Genomic DNA, 27,776 nt, shown 5'->3' on the forward strand with positions numbered 1-27,776 from the left:
TGCATTACGATGACAGAAAGCACAACCACCACCTAGGAATGGATACATTATTACGCCATGATATCATCCCCATGACCTGCCTTTAAATGCAACAGACAATCAATCCCAATGAAGCAATGAGCTACTTTGGAAGTTTTGAAGTTTATTTAAAAAACAAACAAACAAACAAATAACACCACACAGCCTGGAGATGCTGGACTTGGATGGCTTTTAAGCAAAATTCCTATTTACAATTTACAGAGGCATTTTATAATTAAAAAATATCTAAATTGGGCATAAAAAAATAGTCAAATAACTTTTTAACACGGTATTCAGCATCCCTTAAAATTCCTCCACGATTGACAACCCTTCCACAAGGTCTATGAATGATAAAGAAAGCCCTGGCTACCAGTCAAGGTCACTCTCACTTGAAGCCGAATGCAACATTCAGTAGACTGACTACCTGTGCCAAATTAACGATGTTATCAGTTCAGGACCAACCACTGTGTGTGTGTGTGTGTGTTACAGTAGTTTTTATGTGTGTGTTTGTTTTTATGTGTGTGTGTGTGTGTGTGTGTGTGTGTTTGTTTTTATGTGTGTGTGTGTGTGTGTGTGTGTTTGTTTTTATGTGTGTGTGTGTGTGTGTGTGTGTGTGTGTGTGTGTGTGTGTGTGTGTGTGTGTGTGTGTGTGTGTGTGTGTGTGTGTGTGTGTGCGTGCGTGCGTGCGTGCCTGCACGCGTGTGGGGTGCCAGCCATCAGTTCTCCATGAAGCGGATGTGCTTGCTAGCTTCTTTGGCTCTTGCCACAATGATCTTCTCGGCCTTGGTGATGAGCTAGGAAGAGATAGGAGAGAGGGAGACCATGTGTTAGTGCTGACCAAGAGAGAGAGACCATGTGTTAGTGCTGACCAAGAGAGAGATACCATGTTTTAGTGCTGACCAAGAGAGGGAGACCATGTTTTAGTGCTGACCAAGAGAGGGAGACCATGTGTTAGTGCTGACCAAGAGAGGGAGACCATGTTTTAGTGCTGACCAAAACCAACCAGGCACATGCTAATGCAGCGCAGCGTAGCGTAGAGCAGAGTAGAGCAGAGTAGAGCAGAACAACCTTTAAAGCACGATGCAGGAAGCAGAATGCTGAGCAATCTCTTCCTGGACTGTAATACACATAACTCTGCCTAAGGAATCTTGTAAATGAGATGCGTGTGCGTGTGTGTGTGTGTGTGTGTGTGTGTGTGTTGTCCGCGGATCACATTTTCCACGAACAGAAAATGAGCCCTGGTTTCACTGTTATATAAAGCAATGTGATGTGTAAATGGATCAGAATAAAGACTGAAAGTGTGTGTGTGTGTGTGTGTGTGTGTGATAATGGCTCAGACTAAGAATGAAAGGTCTTGTGGGGTGAAAACGGAGCCTTCTAAGAAAAGTGACCCAATAACGTGTTGGTAAGCCAGCTTAAGGGCCTCCTTTGTTCATTTGTGTGGAGTACGCCAGTGGCGGTGCCTGAAGCGTCTAAAGCCAACTCAAGAGAACCACGACACAGCCAACACCAACTCACCTTTTCTGTGCCTCGTTTCTTGTCCCGCGGCCGGTTGAGCTTCGCCTGACGGTCAACGAGGATCTTCTGCCAGTATCTTTGCTCGTGGTCACCTGGCAGGAAGGACGACAGGACAGGACAGGAAGTGGAGATGGAGGACCAGCGCCATAATCAACCACCAGAGTTCAGTCTGCTGTCAGGGGTTCATGTTCGGCAGCCATGAAAGACTTTCACAGCTACAATAAAGACGGATTATACAGAAGACCATTTTTTGTGCTCTTCGCTGATATTCTTGAGGTGTATTTAAAGGTGCTCTAATCGATGCTGGGTAACGTCACTTCTGTCGACTTTCAAACAAAACAGAGAGCTAGCTCGCTACTTCCTCCCCCTCCCTCCCGTGCTGCTCCAGTGCAATTGAAACTCTCCTCAACGCGCATCTTGTCTGTGATTTGCTGGAACAGTTTGTTATGTTTTTATGGGCTAGGTTTGCTCAGGTTGTTTTTGTTACCGTTTTTGGAGCCTGGGCTGTCCACAGAGATCGCTTTTTTTTACAGTCTATTCAGGACACAGACAGCTAGCGGTTGGTTAGGTGATGTTTGCAGTAAGTGACATAAAATGTTTTAGCCTAAAAAACGCGCGCCATCGCTTAGAGCACCTTTAATAAATGCATTTACTATGTGGAGAGCTTGGGCACTAACCTGAGAAACAACAAGACTCCTGTTTATTTTGATTTGCTCATAAGAGGAAATCTCATCCAGGAAGTGCCCTTGACCATGGTCAAACCTTGACCTTGAGTGTGGCCAGAGCTTGGGTGCACTTGGTTCTGCATCTCTGCTCAAGTTTGTAAAATGTGACTGGAGTTTCTATTGTTTCAACCTCCTCACCCTGACACATATAAGTTGCACATTTTAACTATACTCTGGACACTGACGGATTTGTTAACATAATTGTTGATATAATATAATAAATATACTTAATATTTATTCTTACTGCTGTGTTACTTTTTTATCATTATTCTTACTGCTGTGTTACTTTAAATAGTAAAAAATAACCAGTATAAGCTATTTTAAAAGAAAGAAACACTACGTTATATAACTGACAGAGAGAGGTGCTGTGCTAACTTTGTGTGTGTGTGTGTGTGTGTGTGTGTGTGTGTGTGTTTGTGTGATATTGGCTCAGAATAAAGAATGAAAGGTATTGCGGGGTGAACACAGAGCCTTCTAAGAAAGGTGACCCAATAACTCCTTGGGTGGCAGCCAGGTTCTGAAGTAATGAGGGACTCAGTGGAGAGCGCTGTGTTAAGAGTGTGTTCATATGGGGTGTGTGTGTGTGTGTTCATATGGGGTGTGTGTGTGTGTGTTCATATGGGGTGTGTGTGTGTGTGTTCATATGGGGTGTGTGTGTGTGTGTTCATATGGGGTGTGTGTGTGTGTGTTCATATGGGGTGTGTGTGTGTGTGTTCATATGGGGTGTGTGTGTGTGTGTTCATATGGGGTGTGTGTGTGTGTGTTCATATGGGGTGTGTGTGTGTGTGTTCATATGGGGTGTGTGTGTGTGTGTTCATATGGGGTGTGTGTGTGTGAGTGAGTGAGTGAGTGCATATGAGGACTCACCAGTGTGTGTGTGTGTGCGTGTGTGTGTTTGAGTGAGTGCATGTGAGGACTCTCACCAGTGTGTGCATATATGTGTGTGTGTGTGTTTGTATGCATGTGTGTCTATGTGTGTGTATGTGTGCGTGTATTTGTGTGTGTGTGTGTGTGTGTGTGTTTGTATGCATGTGTGTCTATGTGTGTGTATGTGTGCGTGTATTTGTATATGTGTTTGTATGTGTGTGTGTATGAATGTGTGTGTATGTTTATATGTGTTAATATGTGTTTATATGAACAGTACCCTCCAGAATTATTGGCACCTTTGGTAATGTTGACTAAAAACAGGCATACAAAATAATCTTTTGATGATTCATTGTACTCTAACAATGAAAACAACAAGGAAAAATCCACCCTTGAAGGGAAAAAAAAAATATTCTGAGAAAAAAGAAAATCTCATTACCAGTTAACTCGCAGCGGAACGCCGTCGCGCCATTACTTCATGTAATATTGACATCCCATACATCAATAAAAAGCTACGGGACTCAGGATTCCAAAGGTATCCACCATTCCATGTCAAACTGTGTGGTGTGAGCTACAGTAAGTAATTTATGCTGATATGCCCCCCTCAAAAAAACACACACACCCCCCCTGCATCATTGCCTTCTAATCCTTGTGTACACCCATAACAATATATTCATATGGCTAACCTGGTCTTGAAATGTCCGTAAGAATCCATAGAACAAGATTATGTGTGTTGTTATAGTCCAATGTTGAACTGTGAATGTGTAAGCTTCCATATTCAAAACGTTTATAGAATAGAAATAAAAAACTTTCAAAGATTTTCCGGTGAATATCGGTGATTTTGAATACCATTCGGCTTCGAACTCCCTACTTATGCGTATTCCCCACGCTCCCCTGAGTCTCACGAACACAAAGAGCCATGTCACGTGTCTGTAGGATCTACCAATCACGAGAAACGAAGCAAAGACGAGGCAGAGACAAGCTTGGTCAGCTACACCTTTCTATTGGACATGCAAGCTTGGAATGGCAGCCACGTGGGCCTCTTACAAGTAAGAACGAAATTATGGACATATTCTTGTAGCCAATGACCAGAGCTTTTAAACGACGTATGGGATGTCGTCATTGACTTTGACCATGCGCGTGTATCTCAATGCACAAAAGAAGCGCTTGTTGGTGCGAAAAAAACTGTGCCTCTGTGAAAAACTGTGCCTCTGTGGCTCTTTCTGAGAACTTCACAGGGTTATCCTGACTGTTTCAAAAAAATCTACATGGTCTCAGCTTTCCAATGATACCAGCCATGTGCTTGTAGACCAAACGATGTGGGCATGGTGGCCTCTCTAATACGTGCAGTGCCTTTTGGTCAGAATTACTGAAATATGACTGCAAAGCAAGTGGTTAAGAAATAAATATTTTTAACGGAAACACGTTGCTCACAATTATTGGCAGCCCTAGAAAATCCTGCATACAAAACCAAACAGAAGCATTTCCTTATCTAATTTCAACTTTGTTAAGTTAATCAGAGTGTCTGTGAACTTTCAGAGGTAGTTCATTACTTTGTTTTTCACTAAGGTATGAAAATAAAGTGACACAGAGGCTAAATCCTTGTCATTTTTCAACATCAGAAAGACAAGAGAATACACTAAATTTAAATAAAAATAAGCTGCACATTTAAACTATACTCTGGACACTGACGGATTTGTTAACATAATTGTTGATATAATATAATAAATATACTTAATGTATGGTTTAATATCATTATTCTTACTGTTGTGTTACTTTAAATAGTGAAAAATAACCAGTATAAGCTATTTTAAAAGAAAGAAACACTATGTTATATAACTGACAGAGAGAGGTGCTGTGCTAACTTTGTGTGTGTGTGTGTGTGTGTGTGTGTGTGTGTGTGTGTGTGTGTGTGTGTGTGTGTGTGTGTGTGTGTGTGTGATATTGGCTCAGAATAAAGAATGAAAGGTATTGCGGGGTGAACACAGAGCCTTCTAAGAAAGGTGACCCAATAACTCCTTGGGTCACCTTTCAGAGGTAGTTCATTACTTTGTTTTTCACTAAGGTATGAAAATAAAGTGACACAGAGGCAAAATCCTCGTCATTTTTCAAAATCAGAAAGACAAGAGAATACACTAAATTTAAATAAAAAGAAAGTGTGTTGACATTTGTAGGTCAGTGAATGTCTATAAAAACTAGGTACTTTGTTGAAAATGCCTATATTTACAGTTAAAACAATGATTAAAAGGTTCTAATCAACTGGAAATGTAACAAACATGCTTGGACAAAGACCCATGGTTATCTCGCCCCACGTACAGTATGGAGGATGGTAAGATAGGCAAAAAATTCCATAAGGAACACTCTTGGAGAGTTACAGACAAAGGTGTCATCTTGGGTAACCCCCAAACAATCTTTAAAAGTGACCTCACTGCTAATAGCTTATTTAGAGGGCATGCTAGGTAAACGCCTGTCCAGTCATTTAATTACCCATGTAAACGGCAGGAGTTACTGAATGGTACAGTGACTTTGTCTGGAAGTGTGGTCTATTGTCAGATGACATGAAAATTACGCTCTTTGGCTAGGAACACTTTAGGTTTGTTTGGTGTACATAGAAGAATGACTATACTGAGAAGAACCCCATACCTAATGAGAATTATGGTGAGGAGAGGCTGTGCTATTGTGGGGCTGTTTTTATTCCCAAAGGCCTTGAAAAACATTTTTGAACTGAACATTTTTAAAGGAAATCTGTCAATCTCTGCCAAGATACTAATGTTGGTCATGATTGGATCATTCATCAGGTCAATGAACCAAAACAAACGTCCAGATCAAAACAAATATGGTTTACTGAACGCAAAATCAAGCTTTGGCCATTGCCATCTCAGTCCCCTGATTTAAACTCCATAGAAAAACAGTGAGGTGAGTCAAAGAGGAGAATGCACTAGTGTGGACCAAGGAATCTGGACGATCTGGGGGAGATTTTGTAAAGACCAACAGTCTTAAATCTCTTGCTTTGTATTCTCCAACTCTATGGGGTGTCATAGGTGAATATTACAAGCTGTTTTATTGGAAAAGGGGGGCTTAAGAAGGTATTATAAGCAGGGGTGCCAATAATTGTGAGCAACGTGTTTTTTTTTTAAATATTTATTTCTTTATGATATTTTCCTTTTTCTCAAAACAAATTTGCTTCCCTTCAAGGTTGGATTTGTCCTATTTGTCCTCATTGTGAGAATACAATGAATCACCAACAGATTATTTTTTATACCAGATTTTAGTCAACTTTAGCATGGGGTGGCAATAATTCTGGAGGGTACTGTGTGTGTGTGTGTGTGTGTGTGTGTGTGTATGTGTGTATGTGTGTGTGTGTGTGTGTATGTGTGTGTGTATGTGTGTATGTGTGTATGTGTGTGTGTGTGTGCACCAGGGATGGAAATTAGCCACCCGCCCCCCGCCAAATGCGGGTAGTTTTGTGCGCTGGCGGGTGAATTTGGTCAACTTACCAGCCACTGTGGCGGGTAGATAAATAGAGCTAGCATAGGCTACCACAAATAGTCAGATCCGATCTAATTTTCATAGTTATTGACGGTTAAAAATAAGAAAGTGTCTGTAGGGATCATGTAACGTTACCAGCCGTAAATCGCGCTGATTTGAAGTTCAACAACTACCAGTGAGCTGCCACCTGCAGCATAGCCTATAGTCACTGGTGCAGTGCTTCACTTTTTGCCATTACCATTAAGAAACTGTCGCTATGCTTTCATGTGCCACTGCTAGCTTATTTCAGGATGACTGCATAAACAAATCTAGTGAGATCTGTGGATCTGCGTTGTATCTAAACAGACTAATATTCTCACGCGAATTTGTCTTTTGAAGTGGCCCATAGCTATTTTAATCCGGCCCGCGACACCTTCACGGAAAACAAGATGACATGCTACTATTTAGACCTATGAGGCAAACAGGCGGACATCTCCACACCCATTCGTCGTGGTGGAATATCCTACAAACTTTTCATTCAGGAGATTAGCCTACATATCAGAATAAACAGCAGAATTTACCAAACACAAAGGTGTAAAGCATTCCGTTATGCAATTAGCCGTTCCAGAGTAATCCGGTTTTGAAATTGAAGCAAATGTCTACGAGATCTCTAACTTTGGACTGTTGTAGCCTAATACACGATACGGCCAAATACAAAATAAATGTTAACAATATCGCCTAGATAACTGTAAATATTAAAACCAGAGTTTTTACAATGTAGTTTCACAAAATGCTAAGCATTAAGTTTCCTAAAGCTGAGCTGTGCATTTATTGTTCAGTGCATGATTTCATAACAGGCCAAACAGAAAATGAATACTAAATGTTAAATATAGCCTTGATACCTGTAAATATTTAAATCAGATGATGTACAGTATAGTTAGATCAAGTTGGAGAGTCGATTATAGGATGCTCCAGAACTTTATGACATGACACTATGGCATATTATTGTGGTCCTGTTGGCTTTTAGTTTTGTTGCTACTGTGGTTGTAGATTTAGGGCAAAATTCAGCACATTTTAGTCGTATCGCAATAATGCCGATAACCGTGATCATTTTAAGTAGCCTACTATAATCATGATATCACATTTTCATGCCATTTCTCTAGTGGCTGGTAAAAAAGTTGAGTGGCTGGTAGATTTTGGAATCCACCAGCCACAGTGGCAGGTGGAAAAAATATTTAATTTCCATCCCTGGTGTGCACGCGTGTGTGTATGACTTTGTGTGTAAGACTGACCTGAGAGGATGTGTGTTTATATGCATGTGTGTGTGTGTAAGACTGACCTGAGAGGATCTCCAGTCTCCAGTGGTGTTTCTTGTGGAGCTGTGCTTGTGCTGCCATGACGGCGTGCGCGTCCTCGGCCGTCTTAAAGCGCACGTGCCCCTCCGCGTCCCCCTCCAGGATGTCCACGTACACCACCGCCGAGATCTCAGACAGGGCGTCCTGATCACACACACCATCACAAACACACACACATTTAGAGATCTCAGACAGGGCGTCCTGATCACACACACACACACACACACATTTAGAGATCTCAGACAGGGCGTCCTGATCACACACACACACACACACACATTTAGAGATCTCAGACAGGGCGTCCTGATCACACACACACACACACACACATTTAGAGATCTCAGACAGGGCGTCCTGATCACACACACACACACACCCACATTTAGAGATCTCAGACAGGGCGTCCTGATCACTAGGCTTGGGTATCGAATATCGAGTATTGGTTGGAACCGGGACTATCTTTGCGATTTTCCCGGAATCGTTCAAAAGTTTAAATTTCGATTCCTACTTTCGATTCCCAGTCTGCCGACAGGAAGAAGAAACGTCTGAACACCAACGAAGAAGCGCATAGTTAATAGAATTAAAATTCATGGAGAAGGTCAGACTATTTCATTCAGAAAGCAGGGTTCCCGAGGATCCTTAAAAAGTCTTAAATAGGCTGAATTTTCGAAAGAGAGGTATTAAATGTGCGTATGGGACCGCCAGCGAGTGCAAGAGAGCGAGTGATGTCTCCATCCAGTTTCGTGTATTTAAAACGCAATTGTATACGTGATAGGCTATTAGGCTACGGGAGGAAGTGTAGTGGTTACAGAGTGAAGATGTTTTTCACGGGTTTGGTTAAAGGTGTGAAAACGGTAATAATACAGTAGGCCTATGTACAAAATAATATGCCTGGCGTTTTCGTGGTGTAGCTGAGGCCTGAGAGATAGACAGGGTAGCCTACGTGGAATGAGGGAGCCTACGGTAGAATGAGCGGGAGAAAGAGTTGGTAAGCCAGTTAGCGATAGGTTGGCCATATGTTCGAATTTAGGCCGGACATATGGATTTTAAAAGCCCTGTCCGGCGTCCGGCGCAGCCTCAAGCCGGACGTTTATTTGTTCTCCTTTTTGGAGTTGCGCTTGGCATCTAAAGTCTTTGCTCGGACGCAGCATCGTTTCACAAACTATGGACGCGAAGACTGCTGGTGAAATTATGTGCAGTGCTTCGCAATCAGGAGGAAATACTGTATACCGGTATGTTAAGTTGATCTGTTTGCATCTTTCCAGCGTGTGTTGCTGGCCTAGCCTAGGGAAGAAAATATCTGTCTAAGTTATAATAGCCTACCTGTAATATCTGCCAGCAGCTTGCTTGCCAGCGTTTCCCAGTAGGCTAGGCCTACTTAGCAAAAGTTGTGAAATATAACCGCATATGTTTTGAATGTCGGCGACTGCTACATAAAAATACGTGCGTTCATACGTGCGTGCTTGAGATGAAACCAGCAGTTTTCAGCAGGATCATGCGAAGAGGACCTGTCTCTTAATTAATTTAAAACAAGTCAATGGTTTTACAATGTTTCAGTCAAGCTTTGGTTGGTTTAGATACAACTGGTATGCAAAATGTAAAGTAGTGGATTAACTTTAATTTGCTGTGCTGCATATGGACAATAGATGCACATAGTACATTATATAAAGTAGGCTTATTAAAATATGTAAATAGCTTAGTTAACTTTGAAAAAAATATTTAAGGGAATCCAGTCCAGTGCACATGTCTTTGGCAAGTAGCCCTAGGCTACTACAGACACAGGTGAAGAACAGCCTCAGCAGTAAGCAAAACCAAATATGTACAGTACAGCCAGCTTCAAAAGCAAGCAGTCCAGACCCTAAAATTGGGCATTTATAGCTGTGAAGGTAATTCACACACAATTATTTTCTTTCGCCAAAATATTTTTGGTAACTTCTGTAGACATCCAAAATGGGGTGGGGGTTAAAATTAGTAGGAAAAAAAAACTATTGCATTAAACAGTCTTATATATCTTTTTGCCGTGGTATAGTCTTAATTTTCATTTAGATGTCTTGAAAAGGTCTTAAAAGTCTTTAAATTTGCACTTGGAAAATGTGCAGATACCCTGAGAAAGACCGTTGGTTAGCTAGCTCATTTAAAATATCCTAAACTTTTTTTGACCCTGCCTTTAAAAAAAATCGGAATCGAGAATCGTTAGGAACCGGAATCGAAATAAGAAATCGGAATTGGAATCGGAATCGTTCAAATTGAAACGATACCCAACCCTACTGATCACACACACCATCACAAACACACACACATTTAGAGATCTCAGACAGGGCGTCCTGATCACACACACACACACACACACACATTTAGAGATCTCAGACAGGGCGTCCTGATCACACACACACCATCACAAACACACACACACACATTTAGAGATCTCAGACAGGGCGTCCTGATCACACACACACCATCACAAATACACACACATTTAGAGATCTCAGACAGGGCGTCCTGATCACACACACACACACACCCACATTTAGAGATCTCAGACAGGGCGTCCTGATCACACACACACCATCACAAACACACACACATTTAGAGATCTCAGACAGGGCGTCCTGATCACACACACCATCACAAACACACACACACACACATTTAGAGATCTCAGACAGGGCGTCCTGATCACACACACACACACACCCACATTTAGAGATCTCAGACAGGGCGTCCTGATCACAAAGGATCAAGATTAGAGTACGGGAATTTCAGAGTACACGATGAACTGTAAAACTACAACTATGAAATCAGCATCAAAACAACCCACCAACCAATCTCTAGACTGAGCACAGGTCCTGCAGTACCATCACACACTTCTTCCCAGGCAGAGACTCTCTCTCTCTCTCACACACACACACACACACACACACACACACACACACACACACACACACACACAATATTACAGTACCATCACACACTTCTTCCCAGGCAGAGACTCTCTCTCACACACACACACACACACACACACACACACACACACACACACACACACAATTGCAGTACCTTCACACACTTCTTCCCGGGCAGAGGCTGTGAGTGTGTGATCTTGACAATCAGCCCGCTCTCAAACTGTGGGCCTTTAGGAGTCTCCTTCTTACTCCCCTCGTCACCTGCCCCAAACAAACAAACAAAACAGCAAACAGGAATCAATCAATCAATAAATAAATAAATCTAATATGATTGTGCGCCTAAAAAAACAAACAGCAAACAAGAAAATGTGTTTCAATGAGTTTTCAATAAAAAAAAAAACAATCATTGAATGATTCAATCAGAAAAAAAAAAAACAATAAAATATGAGCATGCGCATCAGGTGACTTTCCCTTTCCCTCGAAAAAATCAAGCTGATCAATGAAAAACATCAGTGCTCTTGAACTTGACTCTATCTGCGGTCAATGATAAGCCATGACAGATCATCTAGGGAATAACTGACCTTCTTCACAGCAGCCATTTTTGACATGATGTATATGGCAGGCCCAGGTGCTACTGACCACATTAATCAAGGTTCTGAATGTGATTCTGCTACACTTAACAGAGACTTCATTAATGTATTTAGCAACACCAGTGCTCACCCTACTATTTCATGTCAAAATGGCTGCCGTGAAAAAGGTCTATTCGGAGTAGGTTAAGAGGCCAGGCCAGATAAGAGATCAGAGATTAACTTCGAGGCCGTGTCCAAACCCCCCCCAGCAGGTTGCAGTGGAGTCCCAACAGAATGGCGTGATGTCAGATGTGAGTCGTGAGGGCCGCACGGTACCGTTGTTCTGGTCGTGCGGGGCGGCGGCGGCCGAGGAGTCACATTCCATGGCAGCCTCTGTTCTGGGTTTGAGGTCATTCATAGACTTCTTGAGGGCGGCCATGCTACTCTTCTGAAGCTTCAGGTACTGCTCCTTCAGCTCCAGCCACTCCCTCCTAACGCACAGAGAGAAACAGAAAGGAGGGGGGGGGGGGGGATCAGAATCGGAATCAGAATCCGCCTCCTTGTTGTCCCTGTCAAGGTTGCCATGGTCGTGGATACCTCAACAGGCACAGGCAAGGTACACTATAAAATATAAGAATATACAAATATACAATACCAATTGAAGAGGGAAGGAATAGTGCAATATCAGTCTGAGATTTAAGATTTAAATATAAATATAGTGCAAGGCAGGCCAGTGCAATGGTAATATATTAATAACAATATTGTAATTGATTGTAAATATACATGAGGTAGATGAGCAGAACTCGGTTATTAAGTGATGATGCAATAATATGCTAATAAATCTTTTTCTGGGTCCAACGGCTTTCATCGACGCTCAGTTTTCTCCATAGACACTCCATTTTCCACTATTCAGAGTAGCCAAAAAATGTCACAGGCATGTGTATTTACTTCAGAATTAAGTAAACAGCTTAATTCAAAAGTGATTTGGTAAGGCTTTAATGCACAAATTTAGTTAAAAGTATAATTTAATTTCTCGTTATGCCTGTGGAAGCAGTAAACAGGGTTCCCACTCTTAAGTCAAATGTAAAATTCCATGACTTTTCCCTGACAAAAAAAAAAAGAATTTCCATGACCTATAATGAAAGGTACAATATACTACCTAAAGATTTCGAGCGGCTGCGAGAATCTTTTACTTTTTTTAGAACGGAAGATGAATAAATGGGCATTGATTAAACAAAGTTGGGCTAACCACAATCACTCATGCAAGCAGTAAGCTAATAACTAGGCAGACAATTCTGCGTAGAAATATTGTAGATTTGTATTAATGTATTTTGGAAAGTACCGGTACATTTTAAACTGCTACAACAAAATTCCCTGATATTCCATGACTTTGCCCCAAATATGATAAAATTCCCTGACTTTCCATATCTGGAATATACTTTTTTTAAAATTCCATGATATTGCAGAAATTCCATGACCCGTGGGACCCCTGAGTAAAGCAGGCGTCAGGCGTTTTGGAAACAGGCGTCAATGGGCTCTTTTCTAGACGGTCTGCAGAGCATACAGTACAGGCGTCAATGGGCTCTTTTCTAGACGGTCTGCAGAGCATACAGTACAGGCGTCAATGGGCTCTTTTCTAGACGGTCTGCAGAGCATACATATACAGTACAGGCCGAAAGTTTGGACACACATTTCAAATCATTCTCTTTATTTTCATGACTATTTACATTGTAGATTCTCACTGAAGGCATCAAAACTATGAATGAATGCAAAGTTATTTGGCCCACAGATAAATATTTGTCAAGTTATGGCTTGCTGAATATGGTATTAAATAAAAAAAAATAGCAACTTTGAAGAAACTAGAATATAAGACAGGTTTTCAGTTATTTCACACTTTTTTGTTAAGTACATAATTCCAAATGTGTTTATTAATAGTTTTGATGAATCTACAATGTAAAGTCATGAAAATAAAGGAAACTCATTGAATGAAAAGGTGTGTCCAAATTTTTGGCCTGTACTGTATTACATTTTGCTAACAAGCTAGCAGATAATCAAACAGAACTAATCAAAAGCACAAAGGAAACTCCACACCACACACACTGCACCAGAGTGCCAAACTAATCAACAAAACTACCCAGGTAAACAAGGCAGGGCATGTTCATCTGTATAACACATTTCATACAGAAGGAACATCCAAAGGAATAATAAAGGCAAAGTGAAATGAAACTATTATATAATTAAAGTATATTATAATTAAGACACAAAGACCAACGAATATAAAGGAGGAATTAACTAAAATACTAGAGAGTCAAACCAACCATTCATAGCACTTAAATAATACATCTGGTTATCTGGAGGGTCATTGGATGGAAAGTAGTCACTCTAGACTTCTGCATCGCCCACCATTATGGAAAATTCACTTCAATTCCATGAGATTCCACAAGAGGGCGCCCTTTACAGGATTTGAGCATGCCTGTGTTGATCACAGTGTGTGTGTAGACCAGTGTTTCTCAAAGTGGGTGCAGTGACCCTAGTCCATGGGTGCTGTGGAATTCTTTGATCATATGTTGAATGAAAAAGTTTCACTTGTATATTTTTATATCAGTTTAATTAAATGTCAAGTCCAAAATTATTTTCAAATGGTTTTAACCAAAAGAGATAGTTTTCCTTCTCTTCACTTTACACATAACCTCTTCTGGTCCCTGCACCAGATATTATAAAATGGACTCTTTTTTTTTTTTCCGGTTAAGTGACCAAATGTGAAATAGGATTGGTGACTGTAGAGTAACACATCAGGAACGAATACATTTAAATTAGTTTAAATGTCGTATATGAATATGAGACACTTTTCCAGAAAGTAGAAGGGTGAAGATAGCGTGGTGTTTTAGAAGTTAATTCAGCAACACATGGGTTTCATCAGGTCCCTTTCCACAGGTGTGTAAAATCAGGCACCTTGATTATCAATGCAGACTGAATGGTGCTTGATTAATACACCTGTGGAAAGGGACCTGATGAAACCCATGAATACACTAAGGCAGTGTGAAGACGTGTTCTATGAAAATCATGGTTAACAAAGCATCATATTTACTTTGAATTTCAGCTCAACTAATAACATTAGCTCCTGGGTGTTCACATGTAAACCAGTTACTTTATCATGGTTTAAATATAATTCCGAGATTGCTAGGTCATCTCAAAGCAGTGACCATAGTGTCTTTATTGCAAAGCAGACTAGGCTAACTAGACCTGGCATCATTTAGTGCGTGTGACGGTGTTCTGTGGAGTTATGCTACTCTGTCGAGATGTGCTACCGTAGTGCAAATCAACAGCATTTTTGATTAATTTGGTGCTGTTTTGCAAGCTAAAATGCTCCTACCAGCCAGCACTATCCCAAGATAGAGTGATTCCAGGTGGTACATAACAGCACTATGGTACACATATTTCAAAATGTGAAATAAACAAACCTGAATATGTCAGTGTCTGTATGTCAGGTAGCACAAATTACATTAAGTGTACTTTTAACAGTGGATTGTGAGTTTAATTTCCCACTGCAGTTGCACGGTAGCACAACTCGACAAGTACCTTAGTTCGACAGAACACCAGGATGAATTAAACACCTTTTAACTAAACGTCATTTACAAAGACATAGTTCCACACTGAAAGCTAATATTTTGTCGCTAGCAACCTACACCAGTCCTCTGTCAAATACAGTTGCAAACCGTTCAGGAGTTATTTTTCAATTCAATTCAGTTTTATTTATAAAGCGCCTTTCGGCCCCAGCTGTGGCGCAACTGGCTGGGGCACCTGCAGCGTACACCAGCGACCCGGGTTCGATACCCGCCCTGTGGTCCTGTGATCCCACCCCTGCTCTCTCTCCCATTCACTTCCTGTCACTCTCCACTGTCCTATCATTAAAAAGGCATAAAAGACCCCCCCCCCCAAAAAAACAAAAACAATAAAGCGCCTTTCGTGCAAACAGAAATACAAGGTTCTTAACAACAGCACTTAGAATTAAGATAAAACAAAAAGAATGATAAAAGCAATAAAATATATAATATGTATAACACATATAATATGTGTAAAATATAAATAAAAATCAAGGTGCTAAAGTCATAAAATATGAAGAGATGTATACACACATGCATATGCATACAGAAGACACATCAAGACCTAAAATTCCAAAACGGTCAGGGATTTAACAGAAGGCAAGGCTAAAAAGGTATGTCTTAAGATGTTTCTTAAAATGATTTGAGTTTTGTTTCATTCCTTCCCTGCGGTGAATGAAACACTTTAAAGTCTAATAGTCCAAAATATTATTTCACTATGTTCATACGAGGGTTAGGCCACTGCACATTCAAATAAGTGCCCTTCATGAGCACTCATTTTATCGGACAATTGCTCGCAATGCAGTCTCTGGTATAACATTAGTGACTAGTTATCCTGTTTTGTCACTGAATGCCCTTATCTGACCTCCCCTAGACATCTGATCTCACCTTCACAAGACTTGAGTCACTTCAAGCACCATTAAGAACTCGTTGGCCCAAGGGCCCGTGTAAAATACTTGACAGAATAAGAGGATAAAAGCTAATAGCCGTGAGATGGCCCCGTCTAGGCACGATCACGCCTGGGAAGTGATAACGGGAATGGGACTCAATTTGCACGTCTTTGGCACAACAATCAGCTACTAACTGTGTGGAGGATGGGCAGAGCATAGAAAGAAAGTGGATTTACACCTCGGTTTAGAGAGCCGAGGCTTACATTGTATGTGTTTTTTTTTTTATATCCTTCAATATTAAAGACAGTATGATTGATCAAACAAAATGTAACTTGTGTCTGTAAAAACCTTGTACATGTTTCTTCCTTATCATGAGTACCTAATGAGACATTTAGGTTCACTTGGCAATGTCCATGTCCTGTTAATAACCATAGTAATATTAATTATAATAACGACAAACTAGGCTCATATTCTGCTCTGCTAAATGTTAAAATAGTGTTGTAAAAGCTGATAGACATGGTTATGGTTATGGTTATAGATTTAGCAGACGCCTTTGTCCAAAGCGACATACTGTATATGGTGATATAAATAACATTCTGAGTAAAAAGGAAGGATTTAACTTGGGGTGCCGTGGGGAAAGCAAATATACATAGGGGTGTCCTGAGATTGAAAAGTCTCAGAACCACTGGTGTAGACTGTTATCCAAAATGACTTACATATATTAATAGGGAACTATATTAATAGGGATTACTTTGTCCCCGGAGCAACCCAGGGTTAAGTGCCTTGTTCAAGGGCACAACGGTGGAAGCCGGGAACTGAACCCACAACTTTTCAGGCTACTACACGCTAGTCCAGCTCCTTTACCAGTACACTACCACGACCCCCCATGTGTGCTTGTGCGCATGTGTGTGTGCTTGACTGACTGACTGACTGAGAGGCAGAAACGGACTTGACTGGTGTGAGTAGTTGTGTTTATGTGTGTGTGTGTGTGTGTGTGTGTGTGTGTGAGTGCGACTGCCTCTGTGTCTGCCTCTGTGCATGTTTGTGTGTTTGTGTGCGTAAGAGTGTGTGTGTGATTGTGTGTGTGTGTGTGTGCATGTGTGTCTTACTTGGATAGCACCCTGAGAGGGATGATCTCTTCTCCGATCTTCAGCCGCTCCTTGTGCTTCTTCTTGCGCTTCCTCTTGGCCTTCAGCAGGGAGTCGTCCTTCTTCTCGTCTCTGCCGTCCTGCTTCTCGCTTTCAGCTGCAGACTCTGAACACACACACACACACACACACACACACACACACACACACACACACACACACACACACACACACACACACACACACACTCAAACCAGATACACACACAACCAAGTCAAGTCAGTCAGACAGACACACGCACACACACACGCAGTTTCAGACAAATATACAAAGATCCATAAACTGTAAACAAATACACTTTTTGTCACCATTACATGTGAGATTCTAATGGCCTACAGGAGACATGGTCAACCGCATCACTGCAGGTTATTGTAGCTGCATTGGATGCCAGTAACATGCAGGCCGTGGGTTCACTTGGCAGATTAATTCCCTTACTCTCTTACCTCAAAATGGTGGGTGGTGAGCGTTCTAGCACAGAATGGCCGCCGCACATCACCAAAATGTTCGCCACTCATAAATATAAACGACCATAAATGTTAGAAAGCTAGATACCACATTGTCTTTCAAGTTCTATTAGGTGGCATACGTCACAACGTGGCCGCCATATTGCTTGGGGCAACACCTTACATGTCTATGGGCCACATTTGCTGGAAATCAGAGACACTTGATTTGCCGCTCGGTTGTTAGCCCCACCAAGATGGCGGTGCTATTTACGTGCGTTCTGGAGCCCAATGCGGCACCTAGCGTTCTAATATCTATGTGTAAGACATCTAGTCATAATTGTGGCTACTGCCCCTAAAGTGGTGGAGAAATCCCCAACGACCGGGAAAGCCAATAGGTTTGACTCAATGTAACCTCGGCAGCCGTGGCCTCCTGGGGGCAGCCGTGGCCTACTGGTTAGCACTCTGGACTTGTAACCGGAGGGTTGCCGGTTCGAGCCCCGACCAGTAGGCACGGCTGAAGTGCCCTTGAGCAAGGCACTTAACCCCTCACTGCTCCCCGAGCGCCGCCGTTGAAGCAGGCAGCTCACTGCGCCAGGATTAGTGTGTGCTTCACCTTACTGTGTGCTGTTTGTGTTTCACTAATTCACCGATTGGGTTAAATGCAGAGACCAAATTTCCCTCACGGGATCAAAAAAGTATATATACTACTATACTATACCTAATGGAGGGGCACCTATATGAGAAGAGAAAAGACCTTAACAAGAGTTATCTCTGTATCAGTTGGCTCGAGAATTACGTGAAGTTACGTTTTTCGGAATTAAGTTCCCAAGTTTTGGTCATTCTATTTACACTGCCAGAACTCTTGCATGGTCTCAACCGAGTCACTGCAGTTTGCTGTAGCTGCACTGGGCCAACAGGATGCCAGTAACATGCAGGCTGTGGTTTCACTGTGATTAGCCGATTCATCCCCAATCTCAAAATGGTTGGTGGTGAGTGTTTCAGCACAAAATGGCCGCTCATCACCAAAATGGCTGCCACGCATCACCAAAATGGCTGCCGCTCATAGATATGTCTGACATCTCGTCATAATCATGGTTACCGCCCCCAAAATGGTGTAGAAAACCCCAACGAGGGGGAAGTAAATAGGTTTGACTGAATGTAACCTAATGTAACCTGTGTGAGTTGAGAAAAGACCGTAACAAGGGTTATCTGTGTATCAGTGTGCAAGCGCTGGGTTCCCTGTGATTGGCCAATTAATTCCCTCATTCTCAGCCTCAAAATGGTGGCTGGTGAGTGTTCGAGTGCTCGAGCACAAAATGGCTGCCGCGCATCACTCAGGTGAGTGCTACACATGGGTGGTGGTTGAGGTGAGACCCTCCTCCTCCGTTGAAAAACACTTCAACTAGAAAACCGGCAAAAAAAAAGCGCAATGTGATGCTGCTGCTGTCTCCAACAAGCAGATATGAAGATATATGGTTATTTTATGCACCACACTTAAATGGGTAAAACAAACGCCTAACAAATAATTTGGACTGATTTGATATTAATAAAGTAAACAGGTCCATATACCTTTCATGTCACTCTCGGACTCTTCGTCCAGCTTCCTCATCTTGGCAGGCATCCCGTCCTGCCCGCTGCTGCTGCTGTCGTCTGGCCCCTCCGTGCCCTGCGAGCGCCGTCTCTTCTTTTCCGCACGTTTGGCGAGGGGTTTCGTCTGACCATCCCCCTCCCTCTGCACTTCCACATCTGGCTGGCTCTTCACATCTGCAGCCTCTGCCTGGCCGCCCTTCTCCTCCTGTTGATTGGTGGAGCCCGTCGTCTCCATGGCGGCAGGCTGAGGGCCACTCTCCCGCCTCCCGCTGCGAGACTTCTTCTTCTTTTTCTTCTTCTTGTCCTCCTCCTCGTCCTCTGAGGACAGAAGATCAAGACGACTGTGTCAGCTTTATAATCAAACTGGAATAATAATCTGAGGTCATGGCCAGTCTACTTAACACTACTATAACACTAGTGTTATGTTGAAACTATTAGCGTGGTGCAACCCCTTAAGTTATAGAAGCTCGTAAATGCCAATGTAGTGCTGATTGGCGTTGGAACTAAGCTGAGATGGAATTTACGTTCAAATGGTGCAACTGGCTTCTGGACGCAGAAGGGCGGTGATGAGCGCTGTTTATGTAATGAAGTGGCATCTTAGGAAAATTCCACACAATGTGGCAAAGCACAGCGTTCACTGTCTGCACATAAAAAAACGGCATCTCTCAGACTGCCCGGCGGTGACGCCGGTAATGGCCCATCACGTGATAATCGGCCAATTCTGGTCACCAGCCGATCGATCGGTAGCCTAGAAATCTAGACGCACCCTAGCGGCAGCAAATATAATTTGCAGCCAGGGTAGTCTAGCAACTTTCCGTTGGCTTGTAAGCTGGAAAAATTAAACTTCTATCAGACCAATCACATTGTGTATAGAGTCGGCGATGGTGAATTTCCGTTTGAATTTCCTGCTACTTGCTGCTACTATGAACTAGCTCCGCTGGTGGGAAAATGCATGAGACTCATGAGTTGTAGCCGGTTGTAGTGCTATCCTATTGTGTGCAGAGGAAATTTGAAAACCAACCGTTGATCCCGCCCCTCGGATTGAGCAGTGCCTATGGTAAGTTCCCAGAACCTACATCTTGACGTGGGTCTGGCTCGTCAGGCTAATCGATCGGTGCATTGCTAAATCAAATCCCCCTGAGCGGAACGGAAGAATGAGAGAGTTTTCTGGAGATCGGTACCTCGTGTGGAGTCCTCAGCCAGGAGAAGGGGTTTTCTGTTCTTGGTCTTGGGGAACATGCCAGCCTTGCGTGGGGCATCCTCAGGGGGGTTGTGCAGCATCTGGTGGAGGAACACAGCTTCAGTTAACATGGGGAGACACACAGCTTCAGTTAACATGGGGAGAAACACAGCTTCAGTTAACATGGGGAGACACACAGCTTCAGTTAACATGGGGAGAAACACAGCTTCAGTTAACATGGGGAGAAACATAGCTTCAGTTAACATGGGGAGAAACACAGCTAAAGTTAACATGGGGGAGGCTTGAGTGATCTGTGCAGAGGTGTTTTTTTGGAATTTTCTTTTTTTTCCCCCCTTCTCTTCTTTGAATGATTTGCTTTATTGGCACCAGCTAAAGTTGACTAAAAAGAGGAATATAAATCTATATCTTAAATAACATCTTCTGGAAATTGATCTTAAAGCCTTAAGTGAAAAAAAAGAGGAATATAAATCTTCCTTAAAATTCAAATAGAGGCAGGCAGTTTTTTATTTTTAAAATCACATCACATACCCTTCACCATACCTAGAGATTGGCATGGTTTTATTTCAGTTAGCCTATTAGCTGGTTTGATTTGCATTGAGCTCAATGAGCATAAAAATAAAACCATGCCAATCTCTAGGTATGGTGAAGGGTATGTGATGATGTGGGGCTATTTTAATTCCAAAGGCCAAGGGAACTTTATCGGGATGCATAGTATCCTGGATCCATGAAATAACTGGCCTTTAAAAATAAAAATCTGCCTGCCTCTATGGGAAACATAGGGGTGCCATACTTATGACCCCTGTATTTTAAGGAAGAACATTTATTTATGATATATTATTCATTCACAAATGGTTGTCCTTCATATATATATAAAAAGCTTCAGAAAAGCTTCAGTAAACATGCTCAGTCAAAGTGCACAGGCAAGTACTCGGCCCACTAACCAGGTAGAGGGGGCAGGTACAGGAGCGCCCCGCTATTGAACCCTTTCAGCTGTTGTGTCTCTGCTGCTTCCAGGATCTACCCATGCAGCCCGTTCTCAGCGCGACTCCAATTAGGTTAATTAAAATGGCATAGCAGCTGCAGCATATATATACACTCCACACACAGATACACTTTCGCTAAATCCTTTATTAGCATTTTACTTGCATGTTCAGTTACAGTAACCTAAACATTCTTACAACCTAAATTATCTACCGTGGAAGTATTCATGCTGGTTTTAAACATCAACATTTTTGCAACAGTTAGCCTATTCTTAGATTTTACGTAAATACTTTCAAATTTCAAACTGAAGTCAAAAGACACCAAATTAAATGTTGCATTAAGTTGGTTCCATTTGTAATTACTTGCTAAATGTATACACCATCGAAATTCTGATAAATTAAAGCCTAATTTTAGTGGACATTAGTTTGTTCATTCAGTGTAACTAAACTCAACAAGCTAACGTAGTACGTTTACATTTATTAATTTAGCAGACACTTTAATCCAAAGGGACTTACAGAATGAGAAATAACATTGAAGCTACAGTGCAGAGGAGACCTAATAGGTAGGAATTACTTCTGTCTAACTTGTAATTAATTTAGTTGTAACGTCTGCCTTGCTCGGATTAAAAATGATTACTGTGTTACACTCTGTTGTTCACGCCTAGTTAACACCTCACACCAGTAGAGTGTTTGGGGCTGCACTGAATACCTATCCTGATGTGGGTACTTGTTTCACCCCAAGTACTTCCCCTCAAATTACTGTAGTGGAAACCCCCCACAGGAGATAAGTATTCATCAACATCTGTGTGATTGGAATGCGCCATGAGGTTAACTGTAGTTATCCACCTTGATAAAAGTGCCTTCAAGTGTGTATATTTATTTAGAATAGTACCAATAACAATAATATTTCCAAATTTTAAAAACTCTGTAATGTTCATTCAGTGAAACTAAAGAATGTAGGCCTAATATTTATTATCTTGTTGTGATGGACAACAGCAATGTAACGTAAAAGCAGGCAGTGTTCTGTATAACATCTGTATCATTTGCATCCATAGTTGATGAATGTATAAGTATAAGTAAGTATAAGTATAAGTATATATACTCTGAGGGAAATTTGGTCTCTGCATTTATCCCAAACACACTCAGCATACAGTGAACATACAGTGAGGTGAAGCACACACTAATCCCGACGGAGTGAGCTGCCTGCTACAGCAACGCTCAGGGAGCAGTGAGGGGTTAGGTGCCTTGCTCAAGGGCACTTCAGCCATGCCTACTGGTCGGGGTTCGAACCGGCAACCCTCCGGTTACAAGTCCGAAGCCCTAACCAGTAGGCCACGGCTGCCCCCCATGTATTATATGGGTCATTCCGTGTGAAATCACCCAATTTCAGCGCAATTTGGCAGGTGACCCTCTCCGAAAAAATCTGAAAAAAATCACAGGTGTTTGTAGACCAAATCCATGCATAGATCTTAAATAGTATATCTGTATAAATAATCGTTGCAAAACTACAGCCCTTGTCATTTTAAGCATTGTGGTGAACAATCCTTTTTGGTCAACTTCCAGCATTATTGGCTCTTTTGGTATTTCACACACATTAGTGAAACTATGTGAATAGAAGTACATTTTCCTGTTGAATTAAAATATCCAATCGGATCAGACGTATCTTGTATACTTTCCCCTCTGCAAAGCTCTGAAAATGGCTATAAATTCATAATGTGAAAAGACATCATCACCTTTGAGGGCTTCTCATTCAAAAAGTATGTGACACAAATTCATCAGATTTTTTTCCTACACATATATGTATTATAAGGTCCTGTCCATGCATTAACTTTGGTTGTTATCATTTTCATATTTTCAGAGCATTTTTTTTAAATTGGGCTTGATTTTCAAAAAGCCTGTTTTCATCTTCTCATTTCACCACGTGGACAGTTAACAGGATTTTTTTTTAATTTTACCATATATCATTCTGTATGTGAGGATCATCTGCCCAAAATGTGGGCTTGTTGCTGAGTTTCTTCATTGAGATAAGATTTTTTTTAAATATTGTCTATAAATCCACTGAATTTGTACTGGTGTACTTTATCTGCAGTACCACTTTGCACCACATGTGGTGCTCTTTTAATACAATGGAAGTCAATGGAAGAGTAAGAGAGTCACTTGTTTGCTGCACATATCCAATCTAAACACACAGTTTATGGTTCATAGTTGAATTGGTCCAAATAATTATTGCAATATGAACAACATACTACTCATACATAAATCTTATTTAGAGAAAATAAACTGATCAAGTAAATTATACACACATAAGACTGACTGGTCATCATACATGCAGCAAGAGGATTTAGCATAATTACCATCTTTGTAATGAGTTTTCTACACCAGCTTCAACCTATCAGTGCCTATGTCAGCACTTTAATAATTTCTAGCCAGCTGGTTAGGCAAAGTCTATATTCATCGTCATGCTTGGGATGCAGTCCTCTGTGATACATAGACAAAGAGCATCAAGATGGAGATCAATGCTTTAACAAACAATCAAACAATGGGTTTCTAAAATTCAGTTCATCAAGGTATTTCACTTGATGAAGATGACCATGTGTGTTTCCATCACAAGTATTCATAACAAGGTTTGAGGACTCGTGGATCCAAGAGGCATTTGTAAAAAGATGATAAATCTTTAGTATTGATTTTTCTGCATCTGACAATGCACTGAATTTTAGAAACCCCTTTTTACTTGAACCATATGAACCATAAACTGTGTGTTTAGATTGGATATATGCAGCAAACAAGTGACTCTCTTACTCTTCCATTGACTTCCATTGTATTAAAAGAGCACCACATGTGGTGAGACAAGTGGTATTGCAGATAAAGTACAAATTCAGTGGATTTATAGACAATATTTGTAAAAAATCTTATCTCAATGAAGAAACTCAGCAACAAGCCCAAATTTTGGGCAGATGATCCTCACATACAGAATGATATATGGTAAAATTAAAAAAAATCCTGTTAACTGTCCACGTGGTGAAATGAGAAGATGAAAACGGGCTTTTTGAAAATCAAGCCCAATTTAATAAAAATGCTCTGACAATATGATAATGTTAACAACCAAAGTTAATGCATGGACATGACCTAATAATCCATACAAGAGTGGGAAAAAAATCTGATGAATTTGTGTCACATACTTTTTGAATGACAAGCCCTCAAAGGTGGTGATGTTTTTTCACATAATGAATTTATAGCCATTTTCAGAGCTTTGCAGAGGGGAAATTACACAAGATACACCTGATTTGATCGGATTGTTTAATTCAACAGGAAAATGTACTTCTATTCACATAGTTTCACTAATGTGTGTGAAATACCAAAAGAGCCAACAATGTTGGAAGTTGAACAAAAAGGATTGTTCACCACGATGCTTAAAATGACTTGAAACTTCAAAGGGCTGTAGTTTTGGAACCATTAGTGATACAGATATACTATTTAAGATTTATGCATAGGTTTGGTCTACAAACACCTGTGATTTTTTTCAGATTTTTTGGGAGAGGGTGACCTGCCAGCCACTGGGTGATTTGACACGGAATGACCCATATACTTCTACTATACTTATTAATTTAGCTGGCGCTTTTATCCATACCGACTCACATAATGTCAATTACTACAAGGGTCAGTCTTCCCAGAACATCTCGGGGTTAAGTGCCTATCTCAAGGGCACAACAGTGAAAGCGAGCATGCAAGGCCAGTTCCTTAACCTAACGCTAACCCTAGGTTAATGTTTAAAACCATTTTTAGCCTCCAAGGCGGACAATTGGGTGGTAGTAAGAATGTTTAGGTTACCGTAACTGAACATGTGAGTGAAAGTGTATCAGTGTGGGAAAAGTATTTGCTGCAGCTGCTGTGCCATATTGTGGAGCAAAGGCAGCATGGGTAGGTCCTGTAAGCAGTGGAGACCCAACAGCTGAAAGGGCTGAATACCAAGGCCTTCCTGTACCTGTCCCCTTTAACTGGGTAGTGCAGCAAGTCCCTGTAATGGAAACGAGCCTTATGCTACCACCAGTTCTTTTACTGGAACGTTTCTGGATTGGATTCGGCTGGCCTGCTGCTGCCACTGATATGAGGTGTAATTAAGATAATAACTCACCTCTATGGCTTTCAGGGCCTGTTCCGCAGTCTCAAACTCCACAAAGGCAAATCCTTTAGGCTGCCCTGTGGACTTGTACCGGGGGATGCTGATGTACACAATGCTACCGCAATGGCTGAACACACGCTCTATCCAGCTGTGGGTCACATCTTTGGGCAGAAGTTCCTGAGGAAGATGGGTAATTGAACGGTCACACAGGGATTGATTTGACCATCTCGTTTTAAGAGATGATACAGCATTGCACCATACATTAGGACAAAAGCAATGAGTCAGGACAGAGACTTTCTAATGAGGAGACACTGCACTCAAAAAATCCTCCATAGAAATGCATGGGGTTAGTTTGTAACGCCAATATGGCTGTTGTCTACACATATCCCACCCCTTCCTCGGCAAAACGTCGACATGTGAATACATTGAGCCAATCATGTGGTGTGATGTGAATACATTGAGCCAATCATGGTGTGTTGTGAAGACATCGTGTCAATCATGTGTTGTGAACTCGCCGCTGGAGCATAATTGGTGTTGTGAAGCCTTGCGCACGCGCATTTCTGAGGAATAGGATTCCCTTAAAGCGTTGCAATATGGCCGCCGAGTGGAGGGACTTGCATAAAAGATGGGTAATTTAACGCTCACAGGGATCGATTGATTTTATTTGACCATCTCGTTTTAAGAGATGATACAGCATTGCACCATACATTGACAAAAACAATGAGTCAGGATAACACAATAAAGCTCTAAGGCTTATTATATTGTGGTCCCTTAGGGAAGGGGTAAGGAGTATGGATAGGAGCAGGCTTCACCCTCTCTCTTTCTTGGGTTTCTTAAGAGTGCTAAGACTGAACTTGTAACTGAAGCACACGGATGGACTGGGAAGCTTAGAGGAGTTTCACAGTGAAGGTAACACAAGTGAAATGTGTGTTACCACATAAACGGTGCGCTTGTCCACGTCCTTTGGATCCTCCCCAAGTGGATGTTTCCTGCGAATTCTGGTTCCTTCTAGGTTGACCTATAAAACAGATATGAGCCAATATGTGACACATAAAATAGCCTTTAATGATACATCTTTTTAAAAAAGCAACAGAGAGCCTTTCAGATTATTTTCACCATCTAACAAAATGTCATACACATGACTTAGTTAGTTGACACTTGTTGAAAATAAACTAATTTAGTTCAGTTGAGTGCAACAGAAAAGTGTCAACAAGGCAGATAATAGATCACATTGAACAGAATGCAAAGCTTAGCTCACCTCCACCCTGGATGAGTTTTTCAATGCTCTGGCAATTAGTTTCACATCTGTAGTGAGCTTCTTCATTCGGTTGAATGTTGTCAACACTGATATGTCTACATCTGCATACAGAGACATGAAAGCACATATAGGACTGTGAGATCATTTCATTTGCTTGCTATAGTGTCACAGTGGTAATTTATTTGATGAGAGCAGTCAGAGCGAGGAGGATGTGAATCATACGAAATAGGCTGAACATGGCAACGTTTAAGCCAGCGTATTCAAAATGTCATATTCACGAAAACATCAAGTTAAACCTTACATCCATCCCTCGACTCGTTGATGAGTTGTTTCAGGAACCTGTCCTTATGGAGGTTTGCGTCGCCGAACCAGAACTCCACTTGTTTTTTGACATCTGCCAGTAACTGTTTCACCCGAGATCGCTTCTTCTTCTCGTTTTCCTTCTTCTCCTCGTTAGGGTTTTTACTAGAGGTATCTCCACCCGAAGGTCTCTTATCGGTGTCAGTCATGACTGGTGTCCAAACCTATTAGTCGGTTAAGCTGTAACGTTAAGCAAGCTATATCGTTAGCAGCTACACACAACATGGGTTGACACAAAGCTTACTTACCAGAGAACAAGAATACGCTAAGCCTACAGTTTTGTATGTCGAACTATAGTCCCTAGCTGGATGATAGGGATTTCAAGCGATATTTAAGTCAGATGTGCACTATTATATCCGTCAATATAACAACCAAAGCTTCCATTCTCTCTGTAACAACGAGATAGCAGGGTGGCTAATGACGAGAGTTGGCTAACTCGGTAACAAAACAATCAAACGTCAACTCGATCATTCACATGTACGTTACTTCGTGTTACCAGAAAGACGTATTGTACCTGAACGAATCTTCAGTATCGCAGGTGTACGTTTCTAATCAACGATCAATTTGAACTTGCACTAGTATGAGTATCACATTGATAAAAAGCTCAAATAAACGCCATGGATTCGTTTGGCGGCCATGGGGTCCTTCATGATAAAGCATTTTGCTGTAATACTTTTGTAGTTATTCCCTTGCGTTTCTGTACTTAAACAAATCTATACATCTTATATGAAGATATATTATAATATATCACGTGTTGTATTTTT

At 41.4% G+C, this 27,776-nt stretch overlaps 1 protein-coding gene across 3 annotated transcripts; it reads right to left on the reverse strand.

Moving 5' to 3' along the window:
• Window positions 1–122: 122 nt before the first annotated feature.
• Window positions 123–27,671, reverse strand: larp7 (La ribonucleoprotein 7, transcriptional regulator). 3 transcript variants are annotated; one of them, XM_076288547.1, is made up of 13 exons: window positions 27,527–27,670; window positions 26,954–27,192; window positions 26,653–26,753; window positions 26,329–26,412; window positions 25,407–25,571; window positions 20,275–20,374; window positions 19,073–19,411; window positions 17,022–17,166; window positions 11,757–11,911; window positions 11,006–11,112; window positions 7,933–8,092; window positions 1,537–1,628; window positions 123–812 (listed from the first exon to the last, which is right to left on the reverse strand). In XM_076288547.1, exons 2-13 carry the CDS (start codon window positions 27,159–27,161, stop codon window positions 735–737), a joined length of 1,734 nt encoding a protein of 577 aa, XP_076144662.1. In that variant the 5' UTR covers window positions 27,162–27,192; window positions 27,527–27,670; the 3' UTR covers window positions 123–734. The 3 variants fall into 3 exon arrangements, with proteins under 3 accessions (XP_076144662.1, XP_076144663.1, XP_076144664.1); XM_076288548.1 differs by lacking the exon at window positions 27,527–27,670 and adding an exon at window positions 27,261–27,514 and having other exon boundaries at window positions 26,954–27,176; XM_076288549.1 differs by lacking the exon at window positions 123–812 and having other exon boundaries at window positions 1,537–1,751; window positions 27,527–27,671.
• Between the last annotated feature and the right edge of the window lie 105 nt (window positions 27,672–27,776).

The sequence above is a fragment of the Alosa pseudoharengus genome, unplaced genomic scaffold (genome assembly GCF_046254945.1).
Source record: "Alosa pseudoharengus isolate Yale_2024_CS ecotype anadromous, Long Island Sound unplaced genomic scaffold, YU_APseudo_1.1 YU_APseudo_1.1_scf_17, whole genome shotgun sequence".
Lineage (NCBI taxonomy): Eukaryota > Metazoa > Chordata > Actinopteri > Clupeiformes > Clupeidae > Alosa > Alosa pseudoharengus.

Coding starts and splice junctions, on each gene's coding strand:
- larp7 (XM_076288547.1), bottom strand. CDS start 27,161: ATGACTGACACCGATAAGAGACCTTCGGGTGGAGATACCTCTAGTAAA. Junction 25,572..26,328: donor ACAAGCGCACCGTTTATGTG/GTAACACACATT, acceptor CATCTTCCTCAG/GAACTTCTGCCCAAAGATGT. Junction 19,412..20,274: donor GGCTGAGGACTCCACACGAG/GTACCGATCTCC, acceptor TTCTGTCCTCAG/AGGACGAGGAGGAGGACAAG.